We start from the raw sequence: 26,769 nt of genomic DNA, 5'->3' as shown, positions 1-26,769 counted from the left end.
CTGAACACCAAACTTTAAACTGTGAATATCTCTGAGCTCGGGAGTGGGTGGAGTGTGTGTGTGAATGAATGGGACGCTTATGCTTTCTCTGTGCACTTCTGTGTTTGAATGTATTACTGAGAGGAAATGGAAAGTGTATTTTGAGGGCGTCGTGTGAAGGGAAAAGTTGGGGAGCAGGGTGAAGACTTACAGCTCCCTGGTTTCTTCAGACTCCAGCGCTGTCTGAGGTGAGGAGACCCCGCCCCGCTGAGGTGATTCTGCAGAGGGGCGGAGCTCTGCAGAGCCAACACTGGAGGCAGCCCTGGGGGGCGGGGCCCCGACTCCAGCCGCACGCTCCGCTCCCACCATGCCCTTATAAGGAGCGCCCGGCGTTAGGGCTCGGGAATCCGGTCGCAAAACCCGCGGCTCAGCCCCAATCCCAGGCCCCTCCCTTGGGAATGGGGGCGGGGCGGGGCCTTGGCGGCGCGGTTGCGTGGGCGGAGCATCTCAAAGCGGGGCCAATAGGAGTGGAGGCCCGGGTCTGAGCGGCGCTGCCATTGGGCGCGGCGACGAGAGGGGGCGGGGCGCCCGCGAGGCTGGTTACGCCGAGGGAAGCCCGGACTCCGTAGTCGCTGCTCAGAGTCCGTCTCTCCGTGGATTCCCGGCCCCGCCGTTCTCAGTTCTCTGTAGCCCGCGGTTCGCCGCCCCGCTCGCCGCCGCGATGCCGGTGTTTCATACGCGCACGATTGAGAGCATTCTGGAGCCGGTGGCGCAGCAGATCTCGCACCTGGTGATCATGCACGAGGAAGGCGAGGTGGACGGCAAAGCCATCCCTGACCTCACTGCGCCTGTGGCCGCCGTGCAGGCGGCCGTCAGTAACCTCGTTCGGGTGAGCGCGCTGGGCCTGGGATGGGGAACGGGGGCGGGAGACGTCCCTGGGGTTCCGGCTCGCCTCGCGGCTCCCCTGCGCTGCCTGTGGCTTTGCCGGTGGGCTCGGGAGCCAGACCGCCTCGGGTTTGAATCCTGACGCCCCCGCGTTGTGACCTTGAGCAAGCCCCCGAGCCTCTCTGGGTTTCAGTTTCCTCATCTATAAAATGGGGGCAATCATAATAATGCCTGTCTTGCGGGTTTGTTGTGAAGATTCAGCGAGGTGGTATTTATAAAGTGGCTAGCGCAGCTTATGACCCATAGTAAGCGCTCAATAAATGATAGGCGTTAGGATATCTGATAGCCCCTTTGCCTCAGCAGGCTGTCGCCCCTCCCGTTGACAGCCTTGCTTTCAGCTCCTTTTTAGGCCTCCCCAGTCTGGCCTCTGGGCTGGCGGGCTCCTCTGCTGATTCCCTGCCTTTCCTTCCAGGGATTCTTATTTGAGCCACGTTGTTCTCCTTTCTAATACTTCTGCCCCTCACCTTGAAACCCGCCTCACCCACCTCTGAGCCCTCCCCAGAGCTCCCCGCGTCCGACCCTTCTGTCCACTTGTCTTAGTGGCCACTCGTCCCTGTCTCCTACTTTCCCGGGCATTCTACTTCTGCTCACACCTCTGGCACCCACAAACACCGGGTTATCTCTTTATGCAGTAATTCATGACTACGAATCCCTTTTCCCCTTTCGCTTAACCCTGTTGCCTTTCCTCCCCCTCCTCCTCCTCCAACTCCCGTGGAGATTTCCACCTGGCTTTACCTGCTGTCAAACGGCTTCCTCCCACTGGGGCCTTTCCAGACTCGGGGGCCCTCCTCGTCGGCCCCTCCTCCTGGCAGGAAGCAAGATGGAGCTGCTGGGAGAGGCCTGTGGAATCTGGGATCTGCGGCCCCTGCCGGAGAAAAGAACGGGGCGTCTCCTCCCCGAGCCACAACTTTCCTAGATGGCGAAGTGGCTCTGCAGACCCCTGTAGCCCACAGCTGTGACTAATAACTTAGGTGATTCCTGGAGGAGGCGGAGTCCACTTCTGAAAGGGGAAAAGAGGTGCTGTGACCAGTCTCCTAACACTCCGCTGGCTAATACCACACTTTTCTTTCCCACCCTGGGTGGGTGACGCAGACTGCTGCTGCCTGTGAGAAACAAGTTTGGAAAAATTTTATACGGCTTCCCCACTGAGCTGTGCAACGAGTGTGTTCCAGGGTAGTTAGGAGGCTGGTAGGCAACTGTGGGTCTGGGTGGGGCTTGGGTTCCTTATCTGATTAGAGCACTTCAGCGCACTTCAGCTGCTCAAAGTCTTCCTCAGTCTTCAGGGGCCCAGTTCAGGAGACAGTTCAGGAGACTGGTAACTAGGAGAACGCTACTGACCAAATTCCCCATCTGCCTTCTGTGTAGATTTAGTTAGACTGTATTCAGGAAGAATACTGAATTCATTCAAAACGTTTAGTTCTACACTGTTCTTGTTCTTTTTATAACTAATTTTAATCTAAGACTCCGGAGTACATTCTTATGTAGTGTTGTCTAACATGGCTGCATTCCAGGCCTCCATTTCTCAACAAATAGGAAACAATGTAAAGAGACAAGGTAATAGTGTCCCTCCAAGGAGTACTTCAGGAAATGAAATCTTAAAACCACATGTTGCACTTGGAACACAGCTAGTGTATAGTCTAGGGGCTGATATCTGGTTAGGCTATTTAGAAAAAAGTTATTTATGAGCTTCAATGCATGAATTAATAAGAATTGAATGTCTGCTATATAGGGAGCATTTTAATAAATCAGTGGTTCTTAGGTTGAGATGTGTATCAGAATCACCAGTGGGGCTTTTTAGAAATAAAGATGTCCAGCTCCCACCCCAGACTTACTGAGGAGCTCTTTAGGGGGTCAGGTCAAGGCCTTTGTGTTTTTGAGAAGCTCCATAGGTGGCTTTGATATAGTCCCTTAGTTAAGAAACACTAATAGATACTGTGAGACAAATACCAAAAAAATGAGGCCATTGATAAGCTGAAAACAAAATTACATGTAATTGCAAACTTCCCAATACATTACAAAAGAAGGGACTTGAGATTGGTGGTAGATAGGAGTTAGCAGAGAGAAAGTGGGGAGGGTTGTGTTGGTAAGTAGTTAATCATGAACAAAGGTACTTGTGAATAGGTGACTTCCAGATTACAGCAAGTAGATTGTCTTGCTTAGCTCAGGAGGCAAGTTGGAGAGAAACTGGAGATGAAATTGGTGCATGCCATATGGGCACTTTAACAGAAGTCCAATAAGACGAACAAAGAGAATGGAAGGGATAGGATGAGGACAGTGTGTGAGGGAGACTGTATAGATTGTGTTCTGGGGAGGCCCGAGGACCTACCCATTGCTTGGAATCCTGGGTGTCAGTTGTGGCCCTGTCTATATGCTGCTGAATATTGTGATGAATTGTGTACATGTATCAAGTTCCCAACTAGACTGTGTCTGGAGAACAGGCCTCATATGATAGGTATGTGCTTCCCTGTTCCTACCCTCAACATTGGCACATGGGATGGCTTGATATCTTTGAAGGAAAGAAGGAACTATGGGAAGGAAGATAAATTAGGAGACTTTTAAAATTGGTTGGTCATGAGGAAAATGAGGGCCTGGACTTTGGGTGTGGCAGGGAAAATGGAGCAGGAATTAAAACCATATTAGAGGGCTTCCCTGGTGGCGCAGTGGTTGAGAGTCCGCCTGCCAGTGCAGGGGACACGGGTTCGAGCCCTGGTCTGGGGAGATCCCACATGCCGCGGAGCAACTGGGCCCGTGGGCCACAACTACTGAGCCTGCGCGTCTGGAGCCTGTGCTCCGCAACAAGAGAGGCCGCCACAGTGAGAGGCCTGCTCACCGCGATGAAGAGTGGCCCCCGCTTGCCGCAACTGGAGAAAGCCCTCGCACAGAAACGAAGACCCAACACAGCCAAAAATAAAATAAATAAATAAAATAAAAAATTCAAAAAAAAAAATTAGAAATATAGTAGAAGAAGAATTAGTAGAGCTTGATAATAGAACTCTCAGGAAAAAAACACACGGTGCTACTATAAATTAATGAATCTGATTTTTGAACAAATATTCTGGAATTTATACAATTCAGGTTTCTTTCAGTTACCTTGGGAGGCTATATCCTTATTCCAGTGCTTCTCTTTGGGAATTTCTTACTGATTATTTACATACATATGTCAAGTTAATTTGTTTTATTTTGGTCAAGAAAATTTTGTCTGAAGTGGGCATTTCTTAACCCTACTACTTTATGTACCATTCTTGAGTCTAAAGTGACTTTTGGATATTTCCAAAATTAAAATTTACCAAGTGATGATGAAATTCTGAATTGTTAAGCTATAGTCATCCACTTATCAGGTAGGTATTTATTGAGACACCCCCCTTCTAACATCAAAGCGATAAGTATGATATTGGGCAGAATAAGTATAATACTGGATTGAAGGTCCTAAGTGGCCCAGAGGAAGTGAAGTATCATAGAAGTTCAGAGGAAGGTAAGGTTACTCTTCTTGAGAGCATGGGGAAGGCTTCATGGAGGAGGTAACCTCTGAGCTGGCCTTAAAGAAGGTGGGATTGGAACTTTTAAAGACATGGTAAGAAAGGCATTACAAGTGGAAAGAATACCTAAACAAAGGCATAGAATTATGGAGAATCTGAGGACCAAGTTTTGATTTAGGAAATTATTAAGCAAGACTCATTTGGATTTGTAATTTTTCATGTGTATTTGTTAAACAAAAGTAGTCTGGTCACTTTATATATATATCATCACAATTGAGTCATCACTTTTACTCTACCCTTAGGGAGAGGGTAGGATGGGATTATTTACATGTCCTTTTTTCAACTGAATAAGACGATTTTTTAAAAAACAGCTTTGTTGATATATAATTCACATACCATACAATTCACTCATTTAAACACTCAATTCAGTGTTGTTTTTTTTTTTTAGTATATTTACAGAATTGCACAACATCACTACAGTCTAATTTTAGGACAGTTCCCTCAAAAAGGAACTTCATACCCATTACAATCACTGATTCTCTCCCATCCCCCAGCACCCCAGCCCTAGGCAACCACCAGTCTGCTTTCTGTCTTTGTGGATTTGCCCTTTCTGGACATTTCATATAAATGGAATCAGAAAATATGTGGCCTTTTGTGTAGGACTTTTCACTTAGCATAATGTTTTCAAGGTTCATCTGTGGTGTAGTATGTGTCAGAAATTCATTCCTTTTTGTTGATGAATAATATTCCATTGTATAAAATAAGGCCATTTTAAACACAGAGAATGATTCTAATGCAGTCACAAAACAAGGAGGGGGCCTAGGAGAAAGATGGATAGGAAAGGAAAAATAGAGGAGGGGTACAGGTTCCAAGGATGGGATTCAGTCAGCAGTGTGAAAAATTCAGAAGTCTTAGACTGTCTGTCTTGTAGCATGGTATATAAATTTTTCTTTTTTCCCATTGAAGTGGCCCATAGAAATCTGACAGTCTTTGTGACCATATAGTCGTGCCAGTTTTATTAATGGGGGTTCATACACTTTGCTTCTCCATTGCATCTGAGGGCATGTGTTGTAACTACTCCTGGGGCTCATGAAATATTTATTTCGGACGTTTTTGTGGCCTTTACTTTTATGAGCCTCACCCATATATCATACCCTGTTGGGACCAGCTCTGGGACAAATAGCAGCATTGTCTTTAAACTGATAGATGGGAAAGACTGTTCTGCTCTTAAAAAGAAATCAATTTTGTCGTTTATAAATTATCTATATTAACATCTGAAATTATTCCTACTTTAATTTCTTTTGGTTGATGTTGGACTTATTTCAGTTAAAATAAATAACAGTGTTTGGGTGACAGGCCTGTGAGTGATTTTCTTCTTCTTCATATTCTGTATTTTCCAATTTTTAAAATGAACATATAAATTCCTATATTAAGGAAAAAATTAATAAGGTAAATAATAAGAATGTATAATTCTTTATGGTTTATAAAATGCTTTCATATGTATAATCTCATAGCAGTCCTTTAAGGTAGGTATTGCTATGGTCTGAATTTTACAGATGAAGATACTGTAGATCAGGGAAGTTAAGTAACCTGCCCACAGTGGCACAGCTAGTTAGTGGTGGAGCTTGGACTTGAACTCTGTTTCTCTTACTCTGGACCCTCTGCTCTTTTCACTCCACCATTCTGTGTCCACTTAGAACAAAGTTGTTAAATATCACTAGAAGTTTTCTAGCTTGAATCAGAAGCAACGAGAATGTTGTTAGTCAAAGAGTTTCCATTTTTCCTGGGCTTGGCAAGATTATCTGTTTAAAGGCTGGCTTTGGCATGGCCTGTGTGAAGGGCCTATATTAAAAAAAATGATGTGAAGGTAGTGTTCTGTTTCACAGTGACATTCAATTTTGCAGCATTAAAAAAAAAAAGAATAGATACAGATAACACAAGTATTTATGTCTGCCAAACACGTAAAGGCTTTTCTAGTATTTATGGCTGCTTAGCTTGAAGTCTATGAGAACTAAATAGTATTTAAAGTAAGTTTGTAGGATTTCTGTATTTAAATAGTATTTATAGTAGGTTTGTGGATTCTTTGGGGAATCGTGAAGTTTCATTTGAAACACTTTGTCTCTAGATCAAAAGAGATATACAAGTAGGACTTAGCATTTACTCATGATCAAGAGAATGGAAGGGCTTCCCTGGTGGCGCAGTGGTTGAGAATCTGCCTGCCAATGCAGGGGACACGGGTTCGAGCCCTGGTCTGGGAAGATCCCACATACCGCGGAGCAACTAAGCCCGTGAGCCACAACTACTGAGCCTGCGCATCTGGATATTGTGCTCCGCAACGGGAGGCCGCAACAGTGAGAGGCCCGGGCACCGCGGTGAAGAGTGGCCCCCACTTGCCACAACTTGAGAAAGCCCACGCACAGAAACGAAGACCCAACACAGCCAAAAATAAATAATAAATAAAGAGAATGGAAGAGTTTTGGAGATTGTATGTTTCTACAACTATGTTTATAATTTTAATGGAGCCCCAATTTAAATATTTGTTTATATATATTGACACGGTGGAAAGTTGGGCTTTTCTAAAGCTGTTTTATAAATAGCACTGGTATAACAATGGACAAAATAAAAGTTATTTTATATTTTATGGACAAAATAAAAGTTAGAGTAAAAGTTTTGTGGTATCAACCACAGTATCATAAGTTGACTCCTTCTGCTATAGTCAGGAGTAAGGGCAGCATTAAGGCAACTGTTTTTATGGAGATGGGACTTATTTGGATTTTAATATTTCTGGTATATTGGTTAAAAAAGGAGTCTGGTTATTTTATATACTTAGTTACCGGTCACTTATATATATATATATATATATATATATATATATATATATATATACACATATACGTGTGTGTTTGTATATATGTATATATAAAATACGTTTTATATGTATCACAACTGAGAGGGTCATTATTTTAAAAGCTTTCTGACAACTTCCTGGTCTTTTACTGGCACACCTAGAAAGAGGGTAGGATGGGAATATCTTAATTATCCACAGTCTAAAGTCCAGCATAGCATGTATTTTTTTCGCTTGTGACAGTCATTATACTTGGTCAGTGTTTGTCTTCATTGGGTTGTAAGTTTCTCAGTGGTAGGGGCCATGTCTGTTGTGTTTGCCCCTTTCAATGTCAGGCTGGTCATAGGTGTGCAATATAACTTTTTTTTTAAACGAACTAACTATATATATATATATGTGTGTGTGTGTGTGTATATATATATATATATATATATATGGCATTCATTTTTTAAAAAATAAATTTATTTATTTTTATTTATTTATTTTTGGCTGCGTTGGGTCTTCGTTGCTGCGGGCCGGCTTTCTCTAGTTGCGTGAGCAGGGGCTACTCCTCGTTGAGGTGCGCAGGCTTCTCATTGCGGTGGCTTCTGTTGTTGCAGAGCACGGGCTCTAGGTGCGCGGGCTTCAGTAGTTGTGGCATGTGGGCTCAGTAGTTGTGGCTTGCAGGCTCTAAAGTGCAGGCTCAGTAGTTGTGGCGCACGGGCTTAGTTGCTCCACAGTATGTGGGATCTTCCCAGACCAGGGCTCAAACCCGTGTCCCCTGCATTGGCAGACGGATTCTTAACCACTGCGCCACCAGGGAAGCCCATCATTCATTTTTTTATGCACAAAATATTGTAATAGGAATTTTTGTGCAGTTACAATTTTCCATCCCCAGCTTTCAGACATCTGGTATAGCTGAATTTGAACAGTCTCTTCAAATTTATAATGGGCCTTGTCTGAAACAAGTAGAATATATACTAAGAGGGAGGAATGAATGGCTAACTGCCCATTGTTTGAGATAACAAAAGTGTTCAGGCTATTTTGGGTTGTGGTTCTCTGTTTCAGAGTCATTTCAACTATGCAGGCCACTTACTAAATTCATAATGTGAGAATATGTTGCCTCCTATCTGAAAGTGGCATTGGGATTTTGCATTCTTTTTGTCTTTTTAAAACATAACAATTTAGACCAGGTGTTGATATATTATTTGGAACTCTGCTGGTTACAGTGTAGTATCATACTGAGTCATGAATTCCTCATTAAGAGATCTTTATTTCCTTGAACCATATGGCAGGAGACAAAAGATATCAGAAAGTTGATCTGCTGCTTTTTTGTTTTTTGGCTGATCCAGGCCCAACCTTTTCATTGAACCTTATGTCATGGTCATGACAGTGGGGTATACTTTTTACATAATAAACCAGCATTAGAGCAGTATCAAAAGAAGTAGCAGTCCTTAAAGAGTGAATATCAGAGATTAGCTGGTATCCCAGCAAGGTTTCTCTCTAGGATAATGCTCCGTGCTCAGGACTGTTGCTGAAAAAGGGCCATTCTATTAGTTGATGTTGCTTTCAGGCCAGTCTGCTCTTAAACCTTCCCATATAGACAGGACTAAAAGAAGAAAACAAATTTCAGCTTTGGCTTTTTTAAGCTCCAACAGCCTTCAGTGCTATGTAGTATAAATACTTCAGAGTGAAATTTAAGGAGTAAAGTTCAAATCTGTAATAAGACTCTGAAACACCCAGAGACAAAAGTTGGTATATGGGAGGAAGGACCTCCCATTGCAGGCTTTCATCTGTCTTTCTGTTCCTTGCACATTGGACCTGTAGAATTCTTACAATATGCATTGGGGTAGATTGGGCCACATAGACAGTTTAGTTTGGATAACATAAGTTTTGAGTTATCTAGGCGCCTGCTTCTCTGTTTTTTTCTGTCATTTTCGTATTTGTTCAGTTTCCATTGGGAATGATTATGAGAGGAAGGCTATCTTACCTGTTTCTTCTTAACAATCTGCAAAAAGGTTTGTTAGGGAAGGAAGTTGAAATATATAAGTAGGGGATTTTTGTTCATTTGTATTTTTATCATCGTTAATGTTTTATCTTTAACACTAAAAATAATACTAGTGAACAGTATACTATTAATAATCATTTTTGTCATGCTGAGCTTCCTATAGTCTTTCAAAAAGAACAAAATTTCTCTTGTTACAAAAGTATTACATTTTTATTGTTGAAATTTATAAAAATCTATCTTTAGTCACAGTCGTCTCACAGTGTTCCTCAGCCTTTTACAGTCTATTTGAACTTGATTTGTCTTTTTGTCTTTTCTCTCTACTCCAAACCAATTTGTTTCCCTAGATATAAATACAAACTTAACTATATATAGATGCACCAGCTCTTATCCCTTTTCACCATTAACACCCTTCCCCCTGCAAACCGTTTAATTCACTTTCCTGCTCAAGAATTTGCAAAGAAAAGTGAGGAAACCCAGTCAGTTACAACAACCCATGACTTTCTCTGTCATGTGCTGTTTAGGGAGCCATGCTGTACTTGGCTAACTGCTCTTTCAGTAAGTGTGGAATGAAATAAGTTCAAAATAATGGGCTAGATCCCGAAAGAACTTCTAATCTCAACATCCTTATTAAAGATATGGGGTCTTTACATTGATTAAATCTATTTAAGTATGTGCATTATGTGCAGACAAAGGGATAGAGTATGATAGAGTAATGGATAAAAGGGGACTTGTATAATTAGACATAGGCAGTTGGGGATTCCTCACCTTCCTTCCAGTCTCTTGGTAAGGCTTTGTAGGTCTTGTGTCCTTGTATGCTGGGTCATCAGTCTTTGGATGATTGAGTTGATTGTGTGTTTGTTTGTTTTTTTTCCCCTCCTTCCTTACTCCCCTAGGGTGTCTCCCTTTAAGACTGTTGGTTTCTGGAGGACAAGGACTGGGTTATATTCTTCTTGATATCCCTGGTGCCGTGCTTATCCCAGTCTCTTGATCGTGGTATTCCTTTGATAAGTGTGTTGTGCCTTGATACTCTGTATACCTGCTAGTCATTCTAGGCTCATTCATGATGAAGATAGCTCACTATCTCTTGCCTCCATTGGATGGCTTGATGACTCTTCTTCTGCGCTCAAATGTTGCTATATGCAGATGCCTGCATAATCACAAAAAGAAACAAAGGTTCATAAATATTATATTGTGTTGGTTACATATTGGAACTTTAGATTCCAAAAAATTCTGTCACTTCTATGAGAAGGCAGCTCATTGGATGGGTATGAGTGTGCAATGTGTGTATGCATAGAGGATGAGAGGTAGTGAATCTTAGAACTAAAAATGTTTTACAAATATCGTGAAGTTGCAGAAAATATAGAGTGTTTGGCCCTTAGAGAGTTTCCCACTGATTAGATTTCCAGTTGGATGACTTTTAAGGGGAAAGTGGCTGAATTTCATTGCAGTTGGCGACAATCCAAGCCAAAGTCATTCCTTGTTTTTGAAATAAGCTTAACTTTTTCCCACAAGTAGGCTTTCTGTGAAGAAAGAAAAATGGTATACTTGTTCTTAGAGTTGAAAGTTGAGGGACCAGCTATCAACTTATCTAGCTTCCCTATATTTCCAGCCTTCTCTCTGTCCCCACCCCATCCCTGGAGAACTGGCGCATCTTTTATCTGTAAGGTGGACAACATGTTTTTATTCATGTAATTCAAGTAGATAAGGGTATATAAATGTGCTAGTAAATCTCTAGTAACACTTAAATTTCTTATTCTGTGGCTTTTCCCCCCCAAACCACTAAAATTAGTTATGACTCTAGCTGTGCACATTGCCTGGTGTTCTGAATAATAGTAGGGTATATAAGACATGGTCTGTGGCCTCAGGTTGTTAAAATACAGATGAAATTTATGATCTTATAAAAGATTTAGCTTATCTACATCTTCTCCATCCATGAAATTGTTGCAGAATTTAAATTATTTACTTCAAAGGGTTGTACGCTAGTACTGTAACTACAGTTTTGATTCCTTGGAGCCATGGAGAAAATGTGAGTGGGCCAGCAGCAGAATAAGCAGGTGGTGGGCCCCCTAGTTAGGAAAAGACCTCTGAGCATTGGCTTCAGCTGCCCTCTTCTTGATTATTTTTTTCCTTACTGTGCTTTTCACAGTTGTAAGTAATTATTTGTGTGATTATTACTTTTTGAACATCTTTCCCCCACTAGAGCCCCAGGGGCAAATATTGGCTCTGCCGTGTTTGCCCCTGATTTTCAGCACCCATCAAAGTGCTTGGCACATAGTAGAGTCTTGAGGAATAATTGTTGAACAAACAAGTGGGAAGACCATTTGCTGCTTCCATACCCCGAACTGTTTTATGCTTCTTTAGACAAATGTATATCATGCTGTGGGTGAATCTTGGTGAAATTTAACTGCGATTAGGAAAGCAGCAGTAAATCATTGCTTAGCACAGGGTATTGCATGCAGTAGGATCATCCAATTCATGTTTCCTGAATGAATTAATTCCAGGCATAGAGTCCTGGAGTGCAGATGGGGATAATCCTGCCCAACATAGGATTATGCAGGATATGTAAATTCAAAGAAATATAGAACATGGGTTTGGGATTCTCTATTAGTTTTGATGCTTTGCAAATGAACAGAATAGCCAACTTTGGCAAAGTGCATCTGGTATGAGTTGGCAAATACCAAAGTCAGACTTTAGATATAGATATAAGATAAATCACCTATAGTGTAATGGTTAAGTGTAAAGGCTGTAGAGCTGAACTCCTAAGGTTTAAATCCTACCACTGACTGACACCTGCAAAGTATGTAACATTGGAGAAAGTAATTTCTGTTTCTCATAGTCCTCTTCTGTAAAACAAAGCTAATCATTGTATCTGACTTGGAGTGTATAATTGTGAAGATTAATGAGTTTGTAAAAATGTTTAAAACTATGCCTGACACATAGTTAAAGATTTCAGTGAGTGTTAGATATATTAATATATTTTTCCATGATTTTTAAGTCATATTTTAAATGTTAGTCTAATGAAAAGGCAGTGTTGATTTTTTTTTTTTAATGTCTAAGTATAACTTCTTTTACTCAACAAGGCAAAGTGCCAGTGAAAGCTTTCAGTAGAATTCCATATGTTGTGGAATATACAGTTTTATCAACTGTGGGGAAAATATCATTCACAGTTTAGGTGCCTGAGCCTTTGATTGCCAGTTTCCCATGAAAAATTCAGACATTTGAATTTATGATTGATATCTCCTTTGTTTGGAGCAATAGTGAGGGTAAAATTGTATCTCTCCCCTCTTCCACCCCAGTTTAGAAGCAAAAATTGGGACTTAGGATTTGGGATTTATCCCAAACATTCATTGTCCTATTTTCTTTTTTTTTTACATTAATTTATTTATTTATGGCTGTGTTGGGTCTTCGTTTCTGTGCGAGGGCTTTCTCTAGTTGCGGCGAGCGGGGGCCACTCTTCATCGCGGTGCGTGGGCCTCTCACTATCACGGTCTCTCTTGTTGCGGAGCACAGGCTCCAGACGCACAGGCTCAGCAATTGTGGCTCACAGGCCCAGTTGCTCCGCGGCATGTGGGATCTTCCCAGACCAGGGCTCGAACCCGTGTCCCCTGCATTGGCAGGCAGATTCTCAACCACTGCGCCACCAGGGAAGCCCTGTCCTATTTTCTGAAAAAGAAAAAACTGAAGGGGTAGTCACTAAAGTAAATGGAATCGGCCCTTCCAGGTAGAGTTAAAAAGTACAATGCATTTGTGAAATAGAATTCATCTTGTTCTGGAACAGCCAAATTAATTTAACAAATATTTAATGACTACATATTAAGCTGGATACTGGAAGAGGTTAGTATCTCTAGCCTGAAAGGAGGGATAGAATCTCTTTCAGATGTCCTATTGATATAGGAGTAATAGAGTTGAATGTAAAGGTCAGGGGACCTTAACTACTAGTTTGGAAGGTATACCTGTTTGAATAAGTGAAAAATTTACCTGGTTCAAAATTTAAAAGGTACAGCAAGGTATATAGTGAATAGTCTCCCTCCCACCCTTGAACTCCAGCCACCTGGTTTCCCTCCTCATAGGAAACTAATGGACAAAGGAAACCAAATGTCTTGGGTGTGTTTCTAGAGATAGTTATGCATATTTAGGCAATATGTATTCCTCTTTTATACAAAAGATGTCCTGTTATACTGTCGTGTTCCCTGATTTTTTTTCCCTTAACCTATTTGGGAGAACATTTCTTATCAGTTTGTATAGAGCTTTCTCTTCTTTTTTATTTTATTTTATTTTATTTTATTTTATTATTTTATTTTATATTTATTTATTTTTAATTTTTGGCTGTGCTGCATGGCATGTGGGATCTTAGTTCCCTGACCAGGGATCAAACCTGCGCCCCCCTGCAGTGGAAGTGCAGAGTTCTAACCACTGGACCACCAGGGAAGTCCCGTCTTCTTTTTTTTTAAATTGAAGTATAGTTGACGTACAATATTATCTGTTATAGGTGTACAATAGCGTGATTCACAATTTTTAAAGTTTATAGTCCATTTATAGTTATTATAAAATATTGGTTATATTCCCTGTGCTGTATTACAATATATCCTTGTAGCTTATTATATACAAGCTTTCTCTTCTTTTGATAGTTACATAATATAATCCATTGGTGGTTATAACAATTTATTTAACTAGACCCTTGTGGAAGGATCTTACGTTACTTATGATCTTTTACTAATTCAGACAGTGTGGCAATGAATGACATAGATATGTCATTTTATGCACGTGCAAGTACATTTATAGGATAATTTCTAGAAGGGGAACATTCTAAGCACTGGATGTCAGGCAATGGAGGGATTTTAAGCTGAGGTATAACGTGGATAGCTTAGGGTTTTGGTAAGATATCCCTGGTAGTGGCGAGGAGATAGATTGGCAAATGAGACACAGGAGCTGGAGAGCCATCCATCTAAGATGGTAAAGGTTGCCTCAAGCAGTGGGAAGAATGCAGGTAAAGAGGGCCAAATTCTAGAGACAGCCTCTTTATTACTTAATTTACATTTGGATTCATAGTATTCTCAATGTCAAAAATACATCAGTAAAACAAATTATTTTATTTATACTATGTGGTTATTACTCCCATTTTACAGGTGGGGTAACTAAGGCTCATAGAGCCTTGAGCTAGTAAGTGGCAGGACCAGAGCTTAAGTATTTTAATTATACAAATGAGATCACTTTGAAATGCAGGACAGAAAACCTAGAGTCCTTATCAAATTTAAAAGAAGTCAACAATGATTTTATTGATACAACAAGTTATACCCATACCTTTTTGTTCTCATGTGGATGCAAGAAAAATCTTGGAAAAAGACAAAGAAAAGATCAAATTGAAATTGGGAGCTCAAAGGAAGGTCTGTAAGGGAAGGGCTATACTTACCCTTGAACTCAGGTATGCCAGTGGTTTTTAATCATTCCAATGTATATTCCAAGCTGGCATGGAAAGATATCTATGCTAAGATGTTATGCAAAAAACAGGAGGCGGATATGTTTAGAATGATCCCATTTTGCATTATTTTATATGTGAAAGAGCATATACTAAAATGTGGTGGGATTGAGTGGTGGGGTTTCAGGTTAAAATTTTTTTTTTTTCTTACCATAATTCATGTTTGTCTCCTAACAATAAACATGTACCACTTTTGAGGTAAAAAATAAGTCCAGTGTTTTCCCACGTCTTTTTATTGTTATTATTTGCACTATTCTCACTGCCTGGAATTATTCTTCCTCTCATGTTAAAATGGGCCCAGTGTTGATGCCACTTTCTCTATGAAGCTCTGTCCAGGCTGCTTAGTTGAAGTTAATGTCTCCTTTTGCTGTGTTTCCGTGAGGTTTGACTATGTTTCCTATCAAATTCTACCATGAGTTAGAGCTACTATGTGCATGTCTGTTTGCACCCCTTCTTCCTCCAGCCCCACTCAGCTTCCAAATTTGAGTTCTAGAAAGCATGTAGTGCTTCCATCGAATTGGATTACTCACACTTGATAGACACTTGAATGTTGAATTGGTTGTATTTGCAGCAGTGCAGTTTTTTCTTCTGTCAGAGCAAGGAAAGATAGATATAAATTCTGAGTCACAGTCAGCAGGGTGATTTTAAAATTCTCAAGGCAATGATATATCTAGGTGCACTGGATGAATACTCTTTCCTAATTTGTGAAGGCTGCTGAAAATTCTCTGGAGTAAAAGGAGCCATAAATAAATAAACATCATCTCTAAAACTGCCATATCTATTGCATCTCCAAAACCAAAACATGAAGGCTACATTTTACCTGATATATACCCGAGAACTCTTATCTTGGAACTGGAAATTCCAACTTGGGCTGTTTGTTTGAAAGCTTCCACAAAAAGGCAAATTCCTTAATCTGCTGCAGTCATATACTCTACTGAAGGCACTGAGGAATGGCAATGCAAAAATCACCTTTTCCCCCCTTCTTGTCTGGAAATTGACCTCTTTTATTATGTTTGTGAAATAAACCTTTTCCTCATCTTTTTTCAAGTAGTATTTTGTTGATTCTTCCATAGCTTTTTTTTTTTCTCCTTTCTCAAAGCTACCAGCCTAGATTAGGCTTAATATTTTCAGTTCTTGATAGTTATCTACTAATCTCTCACTCCCATCCATTATTGCCGCGTAAAGCTTCTAATACAACTCTGATCGCAACACTTTCTTCCCAGAAATTGGCACCTCCTCCCATTGTTTTCTAAATTAAATTCCCTTTTCTAGCTCTTTTTAAAAATTGAATATATTTGCTATAACATTGTTAAAATTTAAGGTATACAATGTTTCTTTGATACATTTATTTATTGCAATATGATTGCTGTTGTGATATTTATCACATTATATAATTATAGTACAATATTGTCTATCTTATTCTAGCTCTTGAGGGCTATTACACGCCAGCCCTTTCTGTTCTTATTTCTCTGTGGAGTGGAGAAACCAGCCTACAGCCTGTGGGCCAAATTTTGTACTGCCCAGGAGCTGAGAATAGTGTTTACATTTTCAAGTATTTGAAAAAAGTCAAGAGAAGAATAATGTTTTGCTGCACATGAAATTAAATAAAATTAAATTTTTAATATCCATAAATAAAGCTGTATTGGAACACAGCCATGCCCATTCATTTACATATTTTCTGTGACTGCTTTCACACTACAGTAGTGTTGAGAAGTTGTGGCAGAGACCATATGACCCACAAAGCCTAAAATATTTACTCTCTGGCCCTTTATGGAAAAAATTGCTAACCCTCAACCTAGAGTCATAGAGTTATAAAGTTGGAAATAAGATCTCAGAGATCTTCTGATCCAACTCTCTAGTTTTAAAAATGAGAAAATGTATTCTCAGATGTAATCAACAATATGTCTAAGGCAGGTACCTTTGGCAGTGGAAAAGCCAAAATCAGAATTCATTGCCGGTCCTACTCTACCATATTGCCCCTCCCATGAAGCCTGTACTAGCCCAGTAGTACTGCTGGCTGTTTCATGAACAAACTCCAGGTTGTCTCACCTCTGCTTCTATGTACATGCTGCATTTCCTTCCATCTAAGATGCCTTCTTCCCTCCAGAAATTTAATCTATGCCTTAAGGCTCAGCTCAAGTACTGAAAACTGCCCTTATCTCAGCAACTGGTTGAGCTCTCTGTCCACATGCCCCCAGTAGTGCTAAGTTCTGTCTCCCCGTTAGCACTCACCAGAGTCATTTATGTAGTTCTGATGCTATTCCAGGCCATAAACTTCCCAACTGTGCATCTTTATGTCACCTGAGGAAGTATCACCTGCACATTGCCTTACACACAGAATTCTTAGGACATAATTTAAAGAATGAACCAATCTAAAAATGTAAGGATACCAGAGACACCTTTAAGATCTCTGGTTTACTTCTCTTCTATTAAAAAAGAAAGAGAAAGACTATAACACCACTGAGTAATATTTTTTGATGGGATCAGCTATATAAAAGAATTCGTAGGGAGTTTACTTACACCATGTCCACCTAGCAATTGATGAAGTATATACACCCTGGAGAGAGAACTTGGATTTGTCCTAAGGAGGATTACCTAATTGTGTGATGATTATTTAAGCCTTTAGTATATTTGTTGATTACTAGGCTTATAGAAACTTACCTGCTAAGGTAGGAATTCACACAAATTCAACAATGAAAACCTTCCACATTCTCTGTCAATCTCCAGGGATTCTCTGCTGTTATACCTTCCATATAAACTCTCAGTTTGGGATGGTTTCCATCTATGAACTAAATATAGACTTGTATTGTTCTGTGATGAACCATTAGGAGTGAACTTGATATTTAGTAAGGACTGAAGATAAAAGGAATGTAATTTAGTGTTTAGGTGCATTGCCAGCATTGTCTTTACTTTCCTTAAAGCAATAACAACAACAAAACAAAGCCACCCCCCCCCCAAATAAAAAAATAGATGAATGGATTCTTATTATGCTGTAATTCTCTCAGTTCTATTTCTTCCTTTTGCCCAACTGGGAATAAGTTATCTAAGATGGTAGAGCCAGAACTTACTAAAGGTTTAGTTGTCTGTGGCAACTGTTGAACATCTAGGCTGCATCATTGATAGTTTGTATTAGGAAGCAAGTGAAACAAAAGGAAATCAACTTTAATATTCCTGTAAAAGTCTTTCTGTTGGTTAGACAGAGGCTATGTCTAATTTGTTAATGTTATATGAAGAATGGTGATGAAATGCAATCTGCAAAACGCACGAACATGACTAGTATTGCTGGGGATGGTTGATAGCTTTTTTCTGTCTGTACATCTTAGCCAGTTTGGTCTGGATGTGCTGTAGCTGTTCTCTTATTTCACTTCTCAGCATGTTTAGAATTAAGTCTGTGTTCAGCCCATATGTAGTCACACTAAATTATATTTGTAGTTGTTGAGAAGAAAGAAAAAGTAAAAACATTAAGAAGAAAAGCCTAAAGGTAAAACTTTGGGGATTTTCTAGGTACCATAAAACAGGAGTTTTTCCAATGAGCATTATAATTGGCAGCCTTAACCATTTGACACATTGATATTACAAAACATTGAATTTCCAGTTCTGGCTGCTTGTAAGAAGTGTGTTTGTAGCTTGAGCTAAGAAATAGAGTAATTTTACTTATGGCCCTAATTTAATGGGTCAGAGTGTCTATTATAGCCTAGAGCCAAATTCAATTACTGTACTGTAAAAGTGACTGTGAATAATCTCCGATTACCAAGCAGGATGGTTCCCAACAGTAGTAACAATACTTACTTTTGCCATTGGGTTACTATTTCAAGTTTTGACCACACCTATTAAAAAAAAAAAGGTTGCATTGTTAGTCCTGGTTCAATTTTGAAAGCTAGTTGCAGCCAGGTTCACTCAGTTGATCATCTCTAAGCAAATAACAGTTAAGGAGCTTAAGCAGCTGAACCCCTAGTGAGCCTGACCCATGTTATTGTGGAAACCTTCCAGCTTCTGGGAAGGAAAATCAAACAATTGGACATCAGTAGTGTAAACTGCATCTTGATGGTTTATATTTGCCCGTTGTGAGCTTGAAGTTTTTATATTTGCCTGGTTGTGAGCTTGAAGTTTTCTTATCCTTCTTGCCATCTGAAAGTTCCAAAGAATTGTAAAATCATGCAGTATTACAGCAGAAAACTTTAGGCATCATTAAATTTGTATTCCTCATTTTTGAAAAACAGTATAGTGGTTTAGGATTAGAGCACGGATATGCTGAAGTCAACACCACTGAGTGATTTTAGGCAAATCAATCAACCTCTCCGTGCCTCTGTTCTTCATCTGTAAAATGAGATAGCAGTAGTACCTCCCTCATAGAGTTGTTAAAGGGATTTAATGAGGTAATAAGGGGGCTCCTGACTTATAGCATGTGCTCAATTAAAAAAAATTTTTTTTTCTTTTAAAGGATAAAATGGAAGTCACAAATGAGTACAGCAATGGCAGAGGGAAAGAAAACACGACTAATGTTTATTTAGCACTGTTATCTTTCAGGCCGTGGAAGAGTATGTATTAGGTGATTTACATGTGTATTACTATATCCTTTAGCCATGAGAGACATTTTACTTTTTCCGTTTTACTGATAAGGAGACTGAGGCTTAAAGAGATTGTTGCTTGCCCCAGGACACAGAACTAGTAATAACAGAGCAAGGTAAGATTCATTCCAAAGCCCCAGTTCTTTTCCCACCACTCTATGTTACCTTCCGGGATGGGCCCTCCGTCTCAGTTTTCCAAACATAAAAATGGGCGATGTTTCAAAATTCATTTACAAATTGATTTGGAGTTATTTTTCCATAGGGACAATGTTACAAACGATATGTTATATACCCAGGCTTATCTGCAAAAGCTGCAATGTAATTGAAATTCTTCACATTTGTGAACTAAATCTGTTAAGAAAAAAATGCATTTGCTAAAAAAAAGTGCATCTAGCTGTTAAAGTAGGAAAACAAGAAAAATAAGAGTATTTTAAGTTTTGTGGAATGTTTGAGAAAAGCAGATTTGGTTAGAGGGCAGTGAGGAAGATACAGACTGTTTTGATGCTGATGGGGCCTCTGGGATACTTAAGGGACTAAACATTTATATAGCACAGAGACATCCTGCATTTGATAACACCTTAATAGTGTACAAACACATTCGTATGCATTATTTCCTTATAATCATGTATGAGACAGGACAGATGGTAGAGTTGACCTAATTTCTCTTAGCAATATTTAGCTTTCTTTTTTTTTTTAACGTTTTTCATCCATGATTTTTGTTTAATGGCCTGTGGGAGCCCAGCTAGTCACCTTAATAGAGCCATAGAGGATTAGTTTATAGGTATGTTGAAGAAATAATGAAAATAAGAGAATGGAAGATCTTTCTGAGTTAGTTGTGGGAGAAAGTGGGTGATGGGGAGAAGTTTCCTGTGCTGATGATTCGCTTGCTTGTTAAATTGGTGGCCACCCAGAGCACAGGTGTCTGTGGTTGTGTCTACAGAAGAATCCTGAGTTGAGGGAGAGAATAAAATATTTGCAAGTTGGAAGCCTGCCCACAGTATCTTCATAAATAGGGATCTGGTGAGCAGGGCTTCTCTGCTAACATTTATCTAGCCTTAATTGATACACTCAATCTCATGTTGTGTTAGAATAAGCAGCTGCTGCCAAGGCAGCTTAACACTAGTTGTAAGGAAAGTATGTTGCATCAAATGAGCTTGCTTGACATTAGAACTTGCCACCCATGTAGTTCACCTGCTCTTTAACCCATTTGATTGTGTTCTTATTGATGCACATTTAAGTTTTTGGCAGTTGGTCAAAATTTGAACCTTTTAGGCACTGGTGGTGTCTCACTTTATAGATTGTTGTGTACCAAGAATACTGTTAGTACATTTTAGAAATTTAACATATATTTTTCTGATTATGAAGGCATTGCATACTCATTTTTTAAAAAATCTGAAAAGTTGGAGAAGGATTAAGAAGAAAATAAAAATCATCTGAAGGTCTACTCTCCATGTTGTAATTCCTTCCAGTCTTTTTTTTTTTTGATGTGGCTATATACTGGGGAGAGAGTGGGATGTTTCATTATTAGTGAAATAGCTGAGGCATAAGTAAAATTTTACATGACACTCATGATATTGCGGAGCTTGCCTCCTGTACTGTGCTAATTAAGAATGGAATCTTTTTGCTAAATCAGGTGGCACAAACTCAAATACCTGCAGGGTCAAATAGGTAATGAGTGAATCAGGTGGGTTATAGGGCACCAGGAAGTGGTAGGGACTGTGGTAAATTGAAAAATGCAGGCCCTGATTGAAGAAAGCTGCTATCTTCAGCTTATTGTTGCCATATGGAAACAGGGCCTAGTGTTACCAGATCTTCCTGATAGTCAATAAAATCTGGAAATCTCTATTTCTTTCAATGTGAAATTTCCCATTTAAAAAGAATACTGTGCAGGTCAAACAAAATAGGTCTGTGGGTTGCACTTGCCCCATACACTCTCATTTTGTCATTCCTGACATAAATACTTCTCAGTCTTTCTCATAGCTCTCACAAGAGGAGCACTTTCAGAAAATATTTAGAGAGGAGCTGGATAAGGATTTTCTAAGAGTGGCTTCAGGAACTTTTCACTGTGTAGACACTGAGAGGGTTGCCTAGTACCGGAGTGAAAAACTCGGATACTCACAGGGACCAGGCAGTGACATAAACATGTGAAATGGTCTGGATGTTAAGATTTTAGGGAGTGATGCAGAAAGTATATTCCCCATATGGAACATTTGGGTTCCTGCACATTGTTTCCTTACTGGAATGCAGATCTCATATGGCCAAATCTTTTGATATTTCAAGAGATGTCAGAAATTTGAATTGTTGTGAAGTTTTTTGTTTTTGTTTTTAAAAAGGACCAAACAAAAATCACCCTTGGCCCAAATTCTGCACAGAGGCCACTAGTTTGCAACTCCTGGCCTAGATCACCATTTCCCTAAGTATATCCTACAAATTCTAATTCCGCCATAGGTTAGTAGGCATTAGAAAATAAATAATTCTTGGTCAAATGAATTTGGAAAATAATGGATTAAACAAAATTAAACCGACTTCTTGTCTGAAGGTTATCTTAGATCCTTAAATATACTAATATGCCTTGTAAATTCCTAAGAAGAACATATAGCCCATAGACTCTACAGTTATAGTTATCTCCCTATCTCCACTTATTTCCCCCACTACCCCCCTTGCCTCTTGAGGAAGAGGTGGCTTTCTTTCTGGTAAAGGCTGGTCTGTCTACCTACTCTTCAGATTCTATCCCTGCCTCTTCAGAGACATTGCTTCATAATCAGGGTCTGGTTTCCTGCCTCCTTTCTTTCACCCTATCAACATGCTTAATTTTCTCCTATTTAAACAAAATAATAACCCTTCCCTTACACCATACACAAAAATTAACACCAAATAGATCATGGACCTAAATGTAAGAGCTAAAATTATAGAATTTTTAAAAAACAAAGGAATAAATCTTCATGACTTTGGTTAGGCAAAACCTAAGATACTGTATCAAAAGCACAAGCAACAAAAGAAAAAAATAGATAAATTGAACTTCATCAAAATTAAAAACTTCTGTGTTGCAAAAGGCACTATCAAGAAAACAAAAAGACAACTCACAGACTGGGAGAAAGTATTTGCAAAAGACACATCACCCAATTAAAATATGAGTAAATGGTTTATTTATTTATTTATTTATTTATTGGCTGCACCGCTTGGCTTGTGGGATCTTAGTTCCCCTCCCTTGGCAGTGAAAGCGCAGAGTCCTAACCACTGGCCCGCCAGGGAATTCCCCTGAGTTAAGGGTTTAAATAGACATTTTTCCAAAGAAGATACACATATAGTCAATAAGCACATATAAAGATATTCAACGTGATTAGCCATTAGGAACATGCAAATCAAAACCACAGTGAGACACCACTGCACTAGAATTGTTATAGTAATAAGAAAGGCAGATAATAACAAGTATTGCCAAGGATGTGGAGAAATTTGAACCTTCATACATTGCCTGTGGGAATGTTAAATGGTGCAGCCTCTTTGGAAAACAGTCTAGCTGTTTGTCAAGTGGTTAAACATAGAGTTACCATATGATCCAGCAATTCTACATCTAGGTATATGCTCAAGAGAAATGAAAACATATGTCTACACAAAAACATTTACACTAATGTTCATAGTAGCATTATTCAAAATAGCTAAAAAGTGGAAATAATCCAGATGTCCATCAGCTGATGAGTGATAAACAAAATGTGGTATAACCATGCAATGGCATATTATTTGGCAATAAAAGGCAATGAAGTACTGATGCATGCTACAACATGAAAGAAACCATTCATTAAAGACCACATATTGTATGATTTCATTTACATCAAATATCTAGAATAGACAAATCTATAGAGACAAAGTAGATTAGTGGTTGCCTAAGGCTGGATGGAGGTGGGGAAAGGCTGGGGATAAATGAAGGGGGTGGCTGCTAATGAATTTCTTTTTGAGGTGATGAAAGTGTTCAAAAATTGATTCTGGTGATGGTTGTATAACTCTGTGAATATACTAGAAACCATTAACCTCTCTCTAGCAGTCGACACTGTTTTTCAGTTTCTTGAAACTCTCTATTCCTTTGGCTTTCATGACACACAGTTCTACCATTCCCCCTACCCCGCTCTCAGACATTCCCTTCTCAGCTCTTTTCATCAGCAGGTTCTTCCACCAGCCGCAATCTATTTCTTCAGCCCAGGCAAGTAAACGGAGGAACCGTCTCTATGATTCCTCCTCTAACATTTCCTTATCTCCATCTGAACATCCCATACTTTCTGATTAGTTTCTTTCTCAGAGCTGGCTTTCTTCCTCCATTGCATGTATTACCAAGTCACTTGAGTCAGGAGTCTGGGTGTCTCCATTACCCTCTATGTGGACTGAGTGTCATGTAGATGGATTTCTTACATCTGCCCTCATATCCATCCATACTGCTGCTGCTTTAGTTCATCTTTCACTAAGACTCTAAGCTACATGAAGTCAGGGGCCATGTGTATTTTTTTCACCACTGTCTTAATATTTGACACTGGTATGTTATATAAATATTTGATTGAGTAAATGAACTAACAAGTGAACTTGTATTCCCAGTTTTCTTCCCTCTGCTCCATTCTGGCTGCTGAGTTTTTCTTGTTGAAATGTAAACCTAAGAATGTCTTTTGCTTAGAACCATGAAATAATTTCCCACTGCTTAGAGAGTAAAGTCTAAGCACATTGCACACAGGGCCCTCCCTGATGTGGCATCTTTCTGCTTCTTCAACTTCCTATTCTCTATACCTCTTCTCCACTCAACACCCTGTGTTCCAGCCAGGTGGGTCTGTGTTCCCTGAACTGGCCATACTTTCACATATGCTTCTCCACTATTGGAAACCTCTCCTTTTTTCCCCAAATCCCATTATTCCTGGAGAACTCTTATCAGCCTTCCTAGAGTTTCTTTTCCTCTGTGAAACTTGGATATAACTCTTGTTAGAGCATTACCCTGTGTTAAATGGTTTGTTTAAGCATTTGTCCTGTCTGTGAAGGGCGAGGCCTGAGTCTCACTTATTTTTTGTATTCCCATCACACACAGTGTTGTACATACTGCCTACCACATGGGAAGTTCTCAATAAGTGCTTGATTAAATGAATGAGTGAGTTGGAAATCAGAGTAGCTTGGAGAGTCCTGGTTTTTCTGGTATATATGGCTTTTTTAAACACTTGGCTCTGGTGTGTCCTCTGTGAATGATACAAAAGGTACCAGTGAGGGGGTGGATAGATCACAAGTCCATCACCAAGCACTGCAGGAAAACAACCAAAAGTGTTGCTGATGTTGGGTCACATACATTATTATTATCCTTGTATGACCCACGCATGGTACTGGACACAGCTGCCTATCAGAATGGCTGTTCAGTATAATAGATTGATACTTATGCCATAAGAAACACTGATTTGAGCCAAACTAATAGGCAGATGGATGCACACTCCCTTGTCTGGTCATAATCAGTTGGTCAGTCAGTTGACCCCATAGCTTGGCTTGGCCTACTGTAACTTTAAGTTAGGCTTACATTTTCATCATTTGTATCTTCTTGTCTAAATACATTAGCAGCTTCTGTTGATTACCATCTCCCTGCCACCTTTTTAACATAATGCTCTATAGTTACCACTTATACTGTACAAATCGCTAACACAAGTCCTCCCTGCTGTGTTTTGTCTTCCTGTTTTCTTATACTTAGTCTAGCTAAGGGACACATCTACATTAACATATTTTTTAGTCTGGGTAGTGACTTGAACCAGCCAAGGTTTTTTTTTTTTTTTTTTTGCTGGAAAGAAACCAAATCTCTCTACTGAATTACTGAACCAAATCGGAGTAGATTGTGATAAAAGGAGTAATAACAACAGCAGAAGACAAAAGGCCTCTCACATAGAATTTTGAACTAAAGTCATGTAGTGAACAAAAGATATTTAAATTAACTATGGAACGAAGTAAGAGCTCTTCAAAAGAAACATCTTCCTGCCAAGCCCCCTAAAAATGCCCCCAGGCCTTTTACTCATTCACTACCATTATTTCAGTTCTTATGTCTAAGGATGCTTTATTTCTTATCTCATTCTCTTCCCAGCACCTAGCGGACACATAGTTGGCACTTACTGCCTGTTTATTGAATTGAATGGAATTGGGCCTCAGGAGTTAGAAGCAATTCTCTGAAGAAGAAAATAAAAGATATAATTTTAACAGTGAATAGAACCAACAAATCTGAGTTTCAGCAATGGAATAAAGTTTGGAAGCAATAAAATGTATTTACTGTAAAGTTAGATTACTTTGAAAGGGTTGTTGTTAAATGCTGACCTGGAAAACCTTCTGAGAACTTAAGACTATAACTAAGACCTATTTGTCATTCTTTTCTCTGGGTTTTTTTTTTTTTTTTTTTTAAGCCCTTTAACATATAGGTCTTTTTTTCAGAAGGAATAAGACTTATTTTAAGGTTAAAAAAATCAGGCATCTACTTTAGTTTAATCTCACACTCATAAAACATACAGATAAAATGTGTAGGAAGTGAGAGCTTTAAAATTTTGTATTTATTAATCGTTTTATACCTTGTTCTGCAAAAGAATTTGAGGTAGAAAATGAGGACTTAAGGTAGAAAATATAAATTTAAAAGTAAGTTTTCTTCATCAGAGAGCTAAAAGGGAGTTTGGCCAACACACAGTAGACAAGTAAGAAGACCCCCAATGAGATCACGTAGTACAGAAGAAATAATTGAGTAATCAAATGATTTATTTGAGGTTACATAGCCGTTTATTAGCTAAGCTGGAACTAGAAATCAAGTCACCAAATTCCCATACATGTGCTCTTAACATGTATGTAGCAAAAACATTTGGCTTAACTAGCCAAGAATTTTGATGACCTGGTGCTGCACAGGTTCGAGAAGCATTTGTCAAGTTGATCACTTCCCGCTTGTTTGCAAAGTTGTGGCCTGTACTAGGCATATGCTTCCCCATACTAAGGTTGACCTTCAGGAATAATGTTTTACCACAAGCCGTGAAGATTCCTGCTAGTTAACAAAGAGCATTTTGTGAATCCCTTTCTGAATTGCTCTACTCTTTTTATTTGGAAAAGATGGCTGCTGTAGAAACTTTTTGTTTTGATAGTGTGGGGAGAGAGGAGGAAAGCGCATTTCCTGTCATCTCCTGGTGGATGGCTTAAAAAACGGGAAGTTTTGTCTCCAGCTCTCCTCAATAGGTTTTGCCAGCTGTTTACACATAGAAGATGCCTTTCTGGTCCTGCATATCTTTAGAAACTGGCTTCTTTGGAAGTTCTTGACTTGATACTTGATACAGCAATAGAACACTGAATTGAAAAGATTTAGATCTAGAACAAAGGATGACAGCCTTTGAATAAATGGGCAGGTTAAGTTACGTAATCCTCTCTGCCTTCCCTTGGCACACAAAGCCCTTCCCAGGCTGACTCCAGCTTTCCTTTCTAGCCTCATTTCCTTTGCTGAAGGCACACCAGCCTGTTTTTCTTGT

The 26,769-nt window shown here is 39.5% G+C and overlaps 1 protein-coding gene across 4 annotated transcripts in view; it reads left to right on the top strand.

The window, feature by feature from the left end:
- Positions 1-336: 336 nt before the first annotated feature.
- The window catches only part of VCL (vinculin), a 97,406-nt gene continuing 70,973 nt past the window's right edge, over positions 337-26,769 (top strand). The window contains exon 1 of one of the 4 annotated variants that reach the window (XM_036828857.1): positions 337-868. In XM_036828857.1, coding sequence (XP_036684752.1) covers positions 701-868 — 168 coding nt within the window. In that variant the 5' untranslated portion in view covers positions 337-700. The remainder of the gene's footprint in view (positions 869-26,769) is intronic. The other 3 variants (XM_036828859.1, XM_036828860.1, XM_036828861.1) reach the window with 3 other exon arrangements.

The sequence above is a fragment of the Balaenoptera musculus genome, chromosome 16, assembly GCF_009873245.2.
Source record: "Balaenoptera musculus isolate JJ_BM4_2016_0621 chromosome 16, mBalMus1.pri.v3, whole genome shotgun sequence".
In the NCBI taxonomy this organism is placed as follows: domain Eukaryota; kingdom Metazoa; phylum Chordata; class Mammalia; order Artiodactyla; family Balaenopteridae; genus Balaenoptera; species Balaenoptera musculus.
Note: the sequence above shows the minus strand (reverse complement) of the source record. Positions and strands in the feature narration are given on the sequence as shown.